The sequence below is a fragment of the Falco punctatus genome (genome assembly GCF_963210335.1).
Source record: "Falco punctatus genome assembly, chromosome: 9".
NCBI classification, from domain to species: Eukaryota; Metazoa; Chordata; class Aves; order Falconiformes; family Falconidae; genus Falco; species Falco punctatus.
The window spans coordinates 53,094,184-53,107,269 of record NC_137589.1 but is presented as its reverse complement, the minus strand read 5'-3'; the positions used below and the strand labels follow the sequence as shown (position 1 = coordinate 53,107,269).

The following is a 13,086-nucleotide window of genomic DNA, read 5'->3' as shown; positions in this document are numbered from 1 at the left end:
CCTTGGCTGGGGCCACTGGTGCTGAGTGTCCGGAGCTGTGGGCAGCTGGCGTGGCCAGAGGTGACAGGGCAATGCACTTGCTGCATTTAAGACTCGAATCTGCCCTAAATTAACCTATTTTTCCCCTGTGAGCAGCCATTGTAGCTGCCTCTTGCTCCGCTGATGAAGCACGGTGCAGCGGCTGGGCTGCAGCCCTCCCTGCACCTTGGGCAAAGCCCAGGGGCCTTCAAAGAGAAGGGCAGGTGTTTTTACTGTCCTTGCCAAAACTGGCCACAGAGATGGGCTGAAGGGCCCCAGGAGGTCACCTCTGTCCTGCTGGATGCATCCCCTGTGGCAGCTCCTTGACCCTCTGTCCTGCTGCTGTCCCTATGCTGCCGGGGCTTTTCTGCCTTTTTCTGGCTTTATTTCTATTTTCCTTTTCCCCTCTGGTAGCAGAGCTTCCCCGTGTCCCTCGGCATGGCCCTGGGGGATGGTGTGTCCATCCTTTCCCCCTTTCCTGGCTCAGAGACACCCAGGGAAGGCACGATGCCACCCTGTCTTACCCCACCCGGCTGTGATCCCTGCACAAGCCCCTGCCATGGGCTTGAAAATTCCGGGTGGGATATTCAGGTGCTAAAAGCACCTTGGCTGGTTTGAGTCATGGTGGGGGGGGGGACCCGAGGTGGTTGGCAGGTTTATGTGGGGTCAGGGCTGGTGGGGGGGTACTCAACTCCTGATGCGCCGTGGCTGGAGGGGACCCGCCGGGTGGGGTGGCAGGGAGGTGCCGGTGCCACCGCGGAGCTGGTGGGAGCTTGAACCTGGGGGGTTTCATCTGGGGCTTTTCACGGCTCTCGGGGGGTTTGGAGATGCAGCATTGTGGGCAGGGCAGGCAGGAGGGGTCCTGCCAGCGGTCCTGGGGGGGATGCAGCGGGAGCGGCAGGCGGTTGTAACACAGGCATTTATTTCAGGTCTGGGCAAAACCAGGGAAACCGAGCGTTTCACTTGCAAGGAAAGGCCAAAACCTCAACAGCGAGTCCTGAGGCTGTGCTGAGCCCAGCCGGGGCCGCGGACAGGGAGTTCCCTGTGGAGGGGCTGGAGGAGGAGGATGAGGATGGAGTGGCTGACCCAGCCCGCGGGGGTTACTCTGGCTGTGGATCCGTGTTGCCTTCGCCCGTCTCCTCGCCGGGACAGGCATCCTGCGGGAGATGGGGAGGGTGGCTGTCGGTGCTCTGTCACCGAGAGCAGGATCGGCCGAGGTGGATGCTCGCGGGGGAGAGGGACAGCCATGGGGGGCACCCACCTTACACCCCCGCCGGAGCCCCATACCAGCAGGGGCAGGGGCTGGCCCGCCCTGGGGAGCGGTTCGTACCTTTTCAGAAGTGGAGAAAATCTCCTCCTCTGTGAAGCCCAGGCAGTGCAGCTGGGCTTTGAACTCCTCCAGGTGCTCCTTGCTCACGTTGGGTGTCCGGGCTGTCAGAGAAATGGGGCAGTAAAAGGAGAAGGGGAGGCGGCGGGGTGGGTGGGGGTGGGGAGAGAAGGGAGTTTTAGGGGGTGCTTTGCTCCTTGGTGGTGCCCATAATGTGGACAGGGAGCATGCTGCCTGCCCACCCCCACCTTTCCCCTCTGTGTGGGGGCAGAAGGGGCTTTGTGCCCTGCCTGCGAGGGCTGGGGATGCCCTCAGGGTGTCCCCGGGCAGGGACAGACCCCACAAATCGGGGCAGCACCGGCTCACCCGACAGGCTCAGGCTCGTGAAGTCATGGCTGATGTGCTTCAGGATCAGCAGGTCTTTGTCACTTTGGATCACTTTGGCTATGGAAACCGTCTGGTCATCGACTGGAAGGTACAAGGAGAACAGAGCCCTCTGTTAGCGAGGGTCGCCTGGGGCCGGGGTGCAGCTGGGGCAGAGCTGGCAGTGTGGTGGGGGCTGCTCGTCCCCGGGGCTCCCATCCCGGCGGGGACCAGTCTGGTCCCACATGCTGCCATATCCATTGCACGGAGCAGAAGAAATTCCTCCCTCCCCCCTTCCTCCAGCCATGCGTTCAGGTGTAAAAGGGCTGGGTGCCGGGGGTGCAGGGTGCCCGGTACTGGGGGATGGAGGTGGGAGGGTGCAAGGTGCGGCTGCTGCGGCTGCGGTATTACCGTGCATCAGGGTGGAGTTGTGCCAAAAGACATGGATCTTGCTGACGTTCTTCACCACGCACGTCTCGTTCCTGCGGGGCAGAGAGGTCAGATGGGGCAAATATCCGTCCCCCCCATCCCCCTAGACTTCCCCAACCAAACCCAAGGGATTCAGAACTTGAGCCAGGCTGCACAGCTGAAATAAATTTGGCATAGCTGCCGCGTCGCAGCCCCGGATTTGTGAGGGTGCCTCAGCCCGGAGGTTGGCACCAGCGGGTGGAAATGCCCCCGGGGATGGGGGAGCTGGGTGAGGGGGTGAAGCCTCATCCTTACAGTCTCAGGACTTCGATGGTATTGAGCTCGTCCTCATGGCTGCTGGGGAAGATGGAAAAACTCGCGTGTTTCAGCGCTTTCAGCTCTGCCAGGTGAGGCGGGTACCTGGAGGCACCAGAAATGTAGATCCAGTGTCCCAGGAGCTGCAGAGAGGAGCAGAGCAGGGAAGGGTTGGGGGGGCCAGGCTGGGTTCACCCACGGCCACGACATGAGTGAAAGCAGACGCTGTGCCCTACTGTCCTGTGGCCATGAACACCCTGGGCAGGAGCCGGGCTGGGTGAGGGGCTCCTGGCTTTGTCCCCTCCCCACTACAGCGACGCTCCAGCTCCCAGGATGGCCAGCTAGTTTCTGCGGTGGCGTTCCTCCTGCTCTGCGCCTGGCCCTCGTTCACTTTCCTCCCATTAAACATCCCCAAGGGACTAAATACTGTTTATGCAGCGAAGGGGTTTGCAGATGGAGACTGTGACCCGAGTCCCCATCACATGAAGGGCTTAAAATAGCGGCAAAGCACCAGGGCAGAGCTGACAGCCCCGTTTGCACGGGGCATGGAAGAGGGAGCCCTCCGAAAGCACCTGCTTGTGAGATTATGGGTGCAGAGCTGCACGGCTTCACCCCTTCCCCGTGGCCCTGCCAGCAGGCTCGGGTTTTGTTAGGAAAATAGGCACAGGGAGGCAGCGAGATCGGCGCTGAGCTGCCGACCGGGTTCGTAGCCCCTTCCTGGACCCGTAAGGGCTGGAGATGCCGATGGGAAAGGAGAGGATGGGCTGAGGGCAGGGCTTACCCCAGGGATGGTGGAGTTGTCGAAGGTGACCGGGACGAGCGGGGCGCAGGTGGGGGGCTCGGTGGCAAGGGTGAGCGGCAGCCCCAGGAGGAGGGTGAGGGTGGCCAGCATTGCTGGGTCGGCCAGGAGGAAGCTCCTGCTGTGATGGGCTGTTGCTCAGCTCCGTCCCTTATATACGGCCGCCGGCAAAGCTGGGCGTCCCCAGCCCTGCTGTGCTTGTTCAGTGGCTGGGCTGTTTGCTCAGGCGTGAAGCAATAGCAGGTGGAGGAAATTCAACTTGCAAAAGCTTGGATTTCTCCAGCAGGAAAGAAAAAAAAAAAAACAACCCCAAACTGCAACCCCACGTTTCACCAGTACAGGCCTTTGTTCTCGGAAACTGCAGTTGATTTTGTGGGTGCCTGACGAAGCACCTGGCCGGCTCCAGGTGTGTTTGGTGGCCTCGGGGGCATCCAATGGCACCTGGATGTGGCTTTCCTCCCCAGGGCAAAGAAATCCCCTGGCCATGGCTTGGCTGGGGCTGTGCAGGCTTTGGGTGGGCACCGGCCTCACTCTTTGCTGGGCACGGGGCTGGCACTGGGCACACGTGTGCTCTCATGTGGGGGCACCGCGTGGGTGCTGCTGGGGCTGGGACCTGGTGCTGCAGTTCGGTGTGCGCAGCAGGATTTGGCCCCTTGCAAGCTGGGAGCCCTCAGCACAGGAAAGGCAGAGACCTGCTGGAGCAGGGCCAGGGGCCACAAAACCCACCCGAGGGCTGGGGCTGTTCAGCCCGGAGCAGAGATGGCTCCAGGGAGACCTTAGAGCAGCCTCCCAGCGCTTGGAGGGGACTTACAAGAAAACTGTCTTTTCAGCAGAGCCTGTAGTGACGTGACAAGGGGGAATGGTTTTAAAGTAAAAGCGGGCAGAGTCGGACTAGATATAAAGCAGTGCTGGGACAGGCTGCCCAGAGAGGTGGTGGATGCCCCATTCCTGGAAACATTCAGGCTTGGGTTGGACATGGCGCTGAGCAGCCTGGTCTAGCTGAAGGTGTCCCTGCTCACTGCGGGGGGGTGGGCTAGGTGGCCGTTGAAGGTCCCTCCCAACCCAACCCAACCCATTCTGTGCTCTGATGACGAGCTGCGCCCACCCACCCACCATTGCCTTCCTCTCACCCGTGGTGCTGCGGCCCAGCCCCGCTGTCTGAGCAGCTCGGTGGGACCCTTCGTCCATGAAATCTGGGGGGGTGGGGGCAGTGTGTGTGTGTGTGTGTTGTCCCCCTTTCCTGCTGTGCTCCCTTTTGTGTGCTCCCTTTGGTGCTCGTGGCTTATCTTAGCCCAGTGATGAAGTGGTGATGAAGTGGCCTTTAGGCTGTGGATGCCGATACCATACATAGCTGATTATCGTACGTAATCTACAATAGCTGGTAGAGACAAGGACTTGTTTAATAATTCCTGGGGTGGGTGGTGGAGTGGTGTGTGGTATGAGGCAGGGGAAACACCAGTGCAGTGGACTCAGGCTTTTAACAAAATAAATTACAGCTTCTTTAAATGCAGAGTCTCTCTATTTAACAGTGTCTTCTCTCCCCTCTAACTTTGGCCTCGTAATTAAATGCATTGATTGATTTATTAACTGTGTTTGCTTTTCCCCTGACTACAAGCAACCTGTTTCAGGAGCAGCAGGCTCACACGAGCGAGAGTCAGCCCCAACCGAGCCGGGTTTTACTGCGCTGCCAAAGCTGGGCTGGTGCCATCACGCAGCCCCTCCTGTGCCGGGGGTCCCGGCGTGCTGCCGGGAAGGGGTGCAGCCCCAGGTGAGCAAACACAGTGCGGCCCCTTCCCGCACCCCTGACGCAACCCGGGATCGGCCAGGGCAGCTCCCGTGCATGGTGTAATGGGGTGTGGGGCGGTCACCCGTGTCCCCCTCCCTGGCTTTGCTGCCATCTCCAACGTGCTGCCGGTGGCAGCAGGGACAGCCACCGCCACCTAGCCTGGGGCTGGGGCCAGGTGACCTCCTTAGCAAGGAGGTGTTGGGTTTCAAAGTCAGCTTGGAGCAACTGAGATGTGATTTGGGTTTCAGCAATGAATAAAAAATCAGCTCGGCTCTTCCCTCCCCCTTTTTTTAATTTTATAGTTTTTTCTTTTCCTCTTGCTCCCCAGCACTGCGCTGATGGCGGTGGGCGAGCGTGGCACCGCGCAGGAGCAGGGAGGCACCAGAATCCCAGCCTCGTCATTCATCGAGCACTGGAATCGTTGTGCTGAGGGGTGGGCAGGTCACGCCGAGGAAGGGTTTTGGGCTGGGGGTTGGGGTCCCTGGCTCACCTGGAGGGGCTCTGGGCTGGGGGGGTGTCTCACACCAACACCGGCATCCCCCAGCAGCGGGGTATTGCTGCACCTCTTGTCCACTTCATTTCCCATGAAGAAGCAAAAGACCCAAACCAGTCCCATTTCATTGCCTCAGTTTTAAATATTTATTTAAAGTAAAAAAAGAAAAAAAAAAAAAAAGGGAAGAAAAGAAGTAGAGAAGGAAGAAAAACTTTAACGAGAACAAACGGTAACTCCAGTCTTGAGAAAACGTGGAAAACTGATGGTGAGAGGATGAGAGAGGGCGAAACCAGGAGCGTGGGAGTGTGCGCAGGGGAAGGCAGCAAGCCTGATGAGCGATGGTGATTTTTGGCCTGGGGGTGCCGGGGTGAGCTGCCCCGGGTGGGGGTGAGGTATTTCTGAGCAGAGGCAGGGCTGCATGGAGGGTGAGGTATTTGGGACAGATCTTGTTAACCTTTTCTGACGGTTGTTGAAAACCAACCAGCAGGCAGTAGTTAAAAAAAAAAAAAAAAGTACACAAAGAGAGACTCACATATAATTTTTTTTTCTCAAAAAATAAAATCCATAGTCCATATGAGACATGAAAACTCCAAACAGGCACTGAAGCATTTCTGATACAGTACAGCTCTGATTACATCAATATTATTCCTTATATAGAATTAAAGATTACCATAATTATCCTCTTAAAAAAAAAAAAAATCCTCCAAATTTACATATAGAGACTAAATTTCTACAAAACTTAACAAAACAAAACCCCTCCAAGCCCGGCTGGGTTCTGGAACACGGTACCATCGTGTCAGCCTTGGCGGAGCGGCCAGGCAGGAGGACTGCGGCGCTGGGTTTAAATACGAGCTTAGACCAGGGACTCGCTGCGGGCACCAGCCAGCATGGACGTGGCCAGCGCCGCTACAGCAACACTAAGTACGTGACAAACCAACTCGAAAATAGCTCTCTGAGGCTCAATGCTTACAGATGAGCTGCATCCCTCACTCCCCTCCCAAAGCAGTGAAGTGCTGATTAACAAGAAAGAAAAAAATAAGGAAAATTTGCTTTTAAAATATCCTGTAAGTTATTTTGGACACGGTTTGAGTTGTTGTGCACAATGGACATCCATGGCGATGAAGGGATCCCTTTAAAGGTGGCTGTTTCTTGGATTTAGCTGTAGAGCGTAACCTCCTCGCCTCCCAGAGAGATGGTCCTGTGGGCTTTTTTTTGGGTCTGTGGCAAGACACTGTAGCACCTTCACAACCTTAAATAAAGTCATATATATAAAATAACACACTTTTTTTAAGAGCACCAGAGATTTCACAGTGAGAGGTAGAAACAAATCAGACGAGCCCATCCTCTCTCTCGATTTTAGCACCAATCTCTTTCCCTCTCCTCCTTCCATTCCCCCCTATTGGCTTTGGGACTCTCCCCTACCCCAACACCACCCATGAGCAGGGATGTTGATTAAACTCACCCACGGAAGGGGGAACTTAGAATGTTTTTTCTCTCTCTCTTTTTTTTTTTTTTCCTCTTTTTCTTTTTGCTTTAAATAATATAATATATATATATTGTTTCTTCTAATATTGCACATCAAAATGCTTCCGGTACACAGAGCAGCCAGATTCAACTTGCAGCTCCGCCTGGGAGACCTGATGCAGCACGTGGCCATCCAGAAGGCGACAAGCTCTGAGAGGGAAGCTCTATCTTTTAATTACTTTTCAATGGAAAGAACATTTGGTAACTCAGGAACCAGGTAAGACAAAATGGGGTGGGTGGGGGGAAGCCAAAAAAACACACGCTGCAAGTTGCTTGAGGTTTCTCTCAATATTTTCTTTGGTCATGGAAAAAAGCTTTGTGTGTGGAACTGCTTGCAACATCTAGTCCCCTGACCCCTTTTCACTGTTCACATCCCGACTGATACCCGCTTCCCCTACATCCTTGTTATTCCTCCTTCCAACAACCTGCTGAGTTCAGTAGATCACGGGTTCTTTGAGACTTTGAGCCGAAGGCTAGAGCAAGAGTTGACCCAAGAGATACAGCCCAGCTGTCCCTGCTGCAGAGAGGTGGGAGAGCCCGTGTGAAACACCGGCCAGACGTGGGGTCAGAGCCTCGGAGCCCCATGGCGGTGGCTTTGTTCAAAGGAAGCACACGGGGCCGACCTCGAGGTGGTATTGCATTCCTGGCTCGGATGGGGGAAGGTTGTAGATGTTGACAATTGGCAGCTGCTGAGGGTCCTGTGTCCGAAACGAAAAGAGAGTCTGATGCCAGCGTCCATCCTTGATCTGTGCAGAGAGGAGGGACAGAGAAAAAGCTCTTTAACTGGGGGGGTGAATCCTGCTGGAAAGGAACGCGTTCCAGGAGGCGTAAGCTTGAAAAGCCCTGTGTGAGGCCAGGGACTGCCCTTTGGGCTGGGCAGGTCTGGGGTGAGGCTTAGAAAGCATTTTGGGGAACCTTTATCCTGGTCAAGTGGATGGTACCCGAGCTTGGAATGGCATCAGCCAACACGGGCTCCCGCTGCAGTGAACCCGAAACGCAGGTGGCTGTCACTTAACTGCTGCTACACGTGACATCTCATGGTGGAATTTAGTATTTTGCTTTCTATTTGAAGGCTGTTTACTTAACAGGAACTGCTATAGCATCCTGGAAAACCAGAGCGGTAGACTGGAGCCTGCTCCCCTGGACTTGGTGGAACAAGCGGCGCGGGTGGACTCGAGCCCACTGCGTGCCCTGAGCGGGGCAGCTGGGCACTTCGCTCCAGCGCTCGCCTCTTCCGCAGCAACGTACCTTGCAATCATCCGCTGCCACTTCTGGCCTGAGCTGCCCGCCTGCCTCAAACATCTGTCCGTTCCAGGCCCTGAAACGCACGGCTTTTTCCGAAGGTTTCTCGGAGGAACCTTCCCGCCAGACGGAGGTATTCAAGCAGTGGATGGTGATGTGCTGCACCACCTCTGAGCTCAGGAGGCGGAGAAAGTTCATCTGGACTCTGCCGATGTCAAAATCCAGCTGTGAAGGGGACAGAGGTGTTGGGGTGTGTGGCTGCAGCGGCAGGGCCAGCGCGAGGTGCGACGGCGGGGCCGGGCGTGCTGCGCCTCAGCTGGCAGTGCCCCTGCGCCGTGTCCGGGGCTGGGGTGAGGGTGGGCGTAAGAGCCAGATGCCAAGTCAATCTGGAAAGTTTTCGTGGGGACACGGCGGGTCATTTATTTTTCAGAACAAACTGTCAGGTGCTTAAGTAGGAGGAAATTAACGTAAACTTTGAGCACATACTTCTGCAAAGCAGCAGTGCAGCAAAGCAGGAGGTTTCTAGTTCATCTGCGGGTGAGCCCAGGTACTGTCACTGGTATTTTTGGTAGAGGTGCTCCCTCAGGAAAAATCCTATAGCATTAACTTCACTGGAAACTTAAATATTTAAGCTGACCTCACTTTTTCAGGTGGCAGAAAACAAAATGCAATAGTGACCTGAACATAAGTTAATTCAACAAAGCATTTGGGAGCAGAATGTTTGCAAAATTACTGGCCTCTGTTAAGGTTATGTGTTAACTAAACATTGCTGGAAACGTACTGCTTTGTCTTGACAAGAGTCAGTAAGTCTTGGGCATATTTTTTAACTGCCTGCGGACAGTTCTGAGCGTTACAGCTACACCAACTCTGTCTCGAGGAGAAACCAGTGTGCTGTGTCATAGCGGTCACCGTCCAGTGCCCCGGGACAACACACCCCTGGGTAAATATTTTGGAATAGTAGTATGGGAAATGCCACGCTGGGGCTGAGCTGTGTGTACCTTGGAGACGGTGATGGGGCTGAGACACGTCTGCCCGCCGTTGGTGAAGTTGCAGATGACCTGTATGGTGTCCGAGGAACAGCCAAGATTTGGGTCAATCCAGTAGGTACCTGAAGGAACGGAGGATTCTGGGATTAACAAGGACACCTAACCTTTTCTGTGGATGAGAAAAGGGAAGTTTTGTTTTCTGCATCACTGGTTCCAGGGAAGGAGACCAGTTTGGGCCATGTGGAACAGCCCTGCGGAGGATGCAGCCTTTGCACTCTCGGGGCTTCCTACCATCGTTCATCTTCTGTTCACAGTTCATGAGGTCTCGACAGATGCGTGCAGGGTTCTCCTTGGTTCCCAGGGGTCTTTTGATGCTCTGAATGAGGTTGCTGAGGTAGTGTAGAGTCTTAAAGATCTCCCCTCCGTGGTCCAGCATGAGAAGGTCTGGATGTTGGTAACCCTGGAGAGAAAAGGAGGCAAAGTCAGGTGTGCCTTGGGGGGCACCGGGTGCTGTAACCACAAGGGTTTCTGCTTTTTCTGTGGGAAAACTCAGTGGGTCAAAGCCAGGCTGTGTTGGCTGGGATCCGGTGAGCTACAGCCCTTGCCTGGAACAGGGCATCTCTGAAGTGCTGGCAAAGTCATGAGGTCTGAAGCCTCATAAACAAACCCATATCCTTTAACTGGATCTTTGCATGCATAAACCCCAGGTATTCCACAAGAACAGCGACGAATCAGAGCTTTGTGTATAAACTTTGAGTACACAGGAAGAACAAGCAACGCTGTGACCGTTCCCAGCCTCCAGCTCCAGCAAGGACCAGCGAGTTCAAAAGTACTGTCGTACCTCTGTCTTGAGTGCGGTGTTTGAGTCGATCAGTGTCTGGAAAGCTGCCCCAAAGCCATCTTGTTGCTAGTGGGGGGTGAAAAAGATGGTAATTGATATTGTTAGAACCTGAACAAACCCTGATGCGAGCAAATGCTTCTCAGTCTAGGGCTGCAATTCAAGCATTGTTCTACTAACACAGCATCTCTTGCTGGACCCAAGTGTGTGTCTCCAGGGTCCCAGCAGCTCCTTCTGGGTGTCCCATCAGCACCTTGGCTCTGCATGACTTATTATCATTGTTAAAAAACATACAGAAAACAGCAACTTACAAATGAGGCTGGAATTCCTGGCGGTCCCTAGAAATCAAAGCAAAAAAGGTGCATCAGCCAGAAAGATGGGCAGTCACTATTGCAAAGGTACTCGGTTGTGTCCTTTTGAAACCCTCTTCCCCTTGGAGTCCCTCAATGCAGACGAGTCAGACAGCCAACAATGCTGTCTCTATAAAGTACTTGGAGATGGTGCAGGCTAAAGCACCAGAAACACTAGACCATTCACACACACGTTTTTGCATACAAGGAATGGGGCTAAGCTCTAATTTCCAGTGAGTGAACAGTCCCTCTGGAGAGTATGTTGGCAAAAACTTTAGCTTGTTTCAATAATGTCTTTGAACTCTTTCCACATATACTTACCGGAGGGCCAGGGTGTCCTCGTGGGCCTGGAGGACCCTAAAGACAGAGTGGCATCAGTTAGTGAAATACCTCCAGTTTACATTTCCATTTCTCATGGTTCTCACCAGCATGAATCTGTTCCCTGTTGAAATCCTCTAGGCTTTTGACATCTTACAGCATCTTCTCCCTCAAACCTTTCAGAAGACAGGAGGTGGCCCCACTTCATCCTTCTCCCACCTCTAGGTGCATCTGTCTGCACTTGGTCCATACTGCATCCCTCGTTCCCAGCCTGTAGCTCCTTAACAATCATTAACGCCATATCCCCAGGCACTTATCACATTCCCTGTACGCACAATTACCTACCCTGCAGCTTTACATTTGCTAAAAGCAACTGTTTTATTTAAATATAATATATTAGTCAGAAAAAGTGATTTCAAATACTTACCCTTGGACCTTGTAGACCCTGCAGAAAAAAAAAGGCAAAAGCTGTCAGAAGATGCTCATTAATAAACCAGAATTTCTCTGTAGGGTTGTGAGCTGTTCGCAGGGTGCCTGTGCAAGGGCTGGGTGCTGTGCTGGAAGGACAGTGGAAAACATGGGCCAACAGTGTGGGCCAACAGCAGAGAGGTGGCTGCGGCAAGGGCTGCTCACGGCCCTGGCACCAGCAAACGCTCGCCCTGGGGCTCAGGTCCCCGCAGCCCCCTGTCCTCTGCTGTGCCCCCGGGGGTGGACAGTGGTGAGCAAGAAGAAAGAGAGGCAGCACCCTGGCCTGCTAGAAACATGCACTGGGACTTTTGGTGTCTGTGGGACATGTGCTTGTAAGAGGTCTTGTTTGAAGAAGGCATGAAACAGAAACAGCCTTCTGCACTAGCTGTGCGTGCCGGGTTCTGATGCCTGGACCAATGCCCTGCGTACTGGAACAACCACTGGCTGCTAAAGGAAGCAACCCAGAGCCACATTATGGGTAACGAGGAGGACGATCAACACGTAGCCAGCGTACCCCACACGTCCCCTGCACAGTGAGCACACCAAGGAGCTATGAGCAGGTGCACAAGTCCATCAGAGCTGCCGCAAGGATGGGACTGGAGGAAGCGCAGCAGGGCAGCACGTGCCCTGGCCCTGCTCCCCCAGCTGTGGGGGTGCACCCCGGCTGCCCAGACAGGTCCGTGCCCCTGGCCCGGGTGGCCTGTGGTGTCCTGAGCTGCTGCTCACTGCGGTTTGTTCCTAGAGATGCCACAGCCACTGCTAACAGGGTAAAGCGTTAGCTTTTGTGGTGTCATTGGGCGACGTAAAACTTCAACAACAGAGTGGGTGTGTATGTGCAGATGTGGATGCACATACGTGACTAGACGTGTATGTCTTGCCCTTGTGGGAGCCTGGTGCCACCACCATGCTGAGCCAGAGCCCATGCAGGTACAGTGGAGCCCAGCATGACTCAGCTGCTCGGAGAGAGGGACCCTCTTAACGCAGGACGCGCCCCAGCGTGCAGACCAGCACTTACCACTTCTCCACGGCTGCCCTTGTCTCCCTTGGGCCCCTGTTAAAGCAGACGAGGCGGCTGTCAGTGACTTAGCAAGCTGTGCTGCTGGGATGTGCTCCCACCCAGAAGCCCCTTGCAAGGACCCAAGTGCATCTTTAAAAAAATCAGCCCAGGTTGTCATAGTGGTCCACCCATCCCAAGGCAAAAAAATAGCCATTATTGGATGTTTTGGCAATGTCCAAGTTTATCTCACTGGCTTTCATCTCTGCCAGCAGCAGCCTCTGTACCGAGCTCTGAGTAGCGTCATGCTCATGCTTTTATGAAGCACTGACCTGAACTTTAGTCTCTGCTCAGTGCCTTTGGCATTCTGGGGTAGCCAGGGATTTTCAACACTTCCCAGAACCGAGCTTAATTTCCCAGTTTAATACATTTATCAGTTTTGGAGGGTGTTTTTCTCTGTTTTTTTTTTGTCCCCCCTCAGGCCAAGTTCTTTGGAAATTCTGGCAGCTTGCTTTTGAAAAACTGCAGTAACATTCTTGTCTTCTAGTCTGAGCCAATCTATCGACACACTGGCACTTAGGTAGAGTTGCTCCTCACTTTTAAGCTAATAACATCCCTGCAACTACACATACTGCCAGAGACTAAACCTGCTTCTTTCAAGCTGCTCATCTTAAAGTCCGTTTCGCTTCCCTCATTACAGCAGGACTTGGGATTTACTTATGTTGGCCTCAAGCATCTTGGATCTCAAACACTGCACTCTTCTAAAAAATACAGGCAGAAAAAAGCACCGATACTTACTGGACTTCCCTTGGGACCCTGAATGCCAAGTGGACCAATAATTCCTTCTTTTCCCTAGA

The 13,086-nt window shown here is 54.1% G+C and overlaps 2 protein-coding genes across 6 annotated transcripts in view; both read right to left on the bottom strand.

Moving 5' to 3' along the window:
* Nucleotides 1-19: 19 nt before the first annotated feature.
* On the bottom strand, nucleotides 20-5,890 carry LOC308069208 (alpha-1-acid glycoprotein 1-like). Of its 2 annotated transcripts, XM_080401136.1 has the most exons (6): nucleotides 3,213-5,890; nucleotides 2,432-2,574; nucleotides 2,120-2,190; nucleotides 1,712-1,813; nucleotides 1,349-1,449; nucleotides 20-1,175 (listed from the first exon to the last, which is right to left on the bottom strand). In XM_080401136.1, exons 1-6 carry the CDS (start codon nucleotides 3,321-3,323, stop codon nucleotides 1,119-1,121), a joined length of 585 nt encoding a protein of 194 aa, XP_080257262.1. In that variant the 5' UTR covers nucleotides 3,324-5,890; the 3' UTR covers nucleotides 20-1,118. The 2 variants fall into 2 exon arrangements, with proteins under 2 accessions (XP_080257262.1, XP_080257261.1); XM_080401135.1 differs by lacking the exons at nucleotides 20-1,175; nucleotides 1,349-1,449 and having other exon boundaries at nucleotides 1,466-1,813.
* A 142-nt stretch (nucleotides 5,891-6,032) lies between these two features.
* The window catches only part of COL27A1 (collagen type XXVII alpha 1 chain), a 189,185-nt gene continuing 182,131 nt past the window's right edge, over nucleotides 6,033-13,086 (bottom strand). For all 4 annotated transcript variants that reach the window (XM_080401112.1, XM_080401113.1, XM_080401111.1 and 1 more), the window contains 10 exons: nucleotides 13,028-13,081; nucleotides 12,251-12,286; nucleotides 11,195-11,212; nucleotides 10,771-10,806; nucleotides 10,411-10,437; nucleotides 10,103-10,168; nucleotides 9,553-9,721; nucleotides 9,274-9,383; nucleotides 8,282-8,500; nucleotides 6,033-7,779 (listed from right to left, as the gene is read on the bottom strand). In XM_080401112.1, coding sequence (XP_080257238.1) covers nucleotides 7,633-7,779; nucleotides 8,282-8,500; nucleotides 9,274-9,383; nucleotides 9,553-9,721; nucleotides 10,103-10,168; nucleotides 10,411-10,437; nucleotides 10,771-10,806; nucleotides 11,195-11,212; nucleotides 12,251-12,286; nucleotides 13,028-13,081 — 882 coding nt within the window. In that variant the 3' untranslated portion in view covers nucleotides 6,033-7,632. The remainder of the gene's footprint in view (nucleotides 7,780-8,281; nucleotides 8,501-9,273; nucleotides 9,384-9,552; nucleotides 9,722-10,102; nucleotides 10,169-10,410; nucleotides 10,438-10,770; nucleotides 10,807-11,194; nucleotides 11,213-12,250; nucleotides 12,287-13,027; nucleotides 13,082-13,086) is intronic.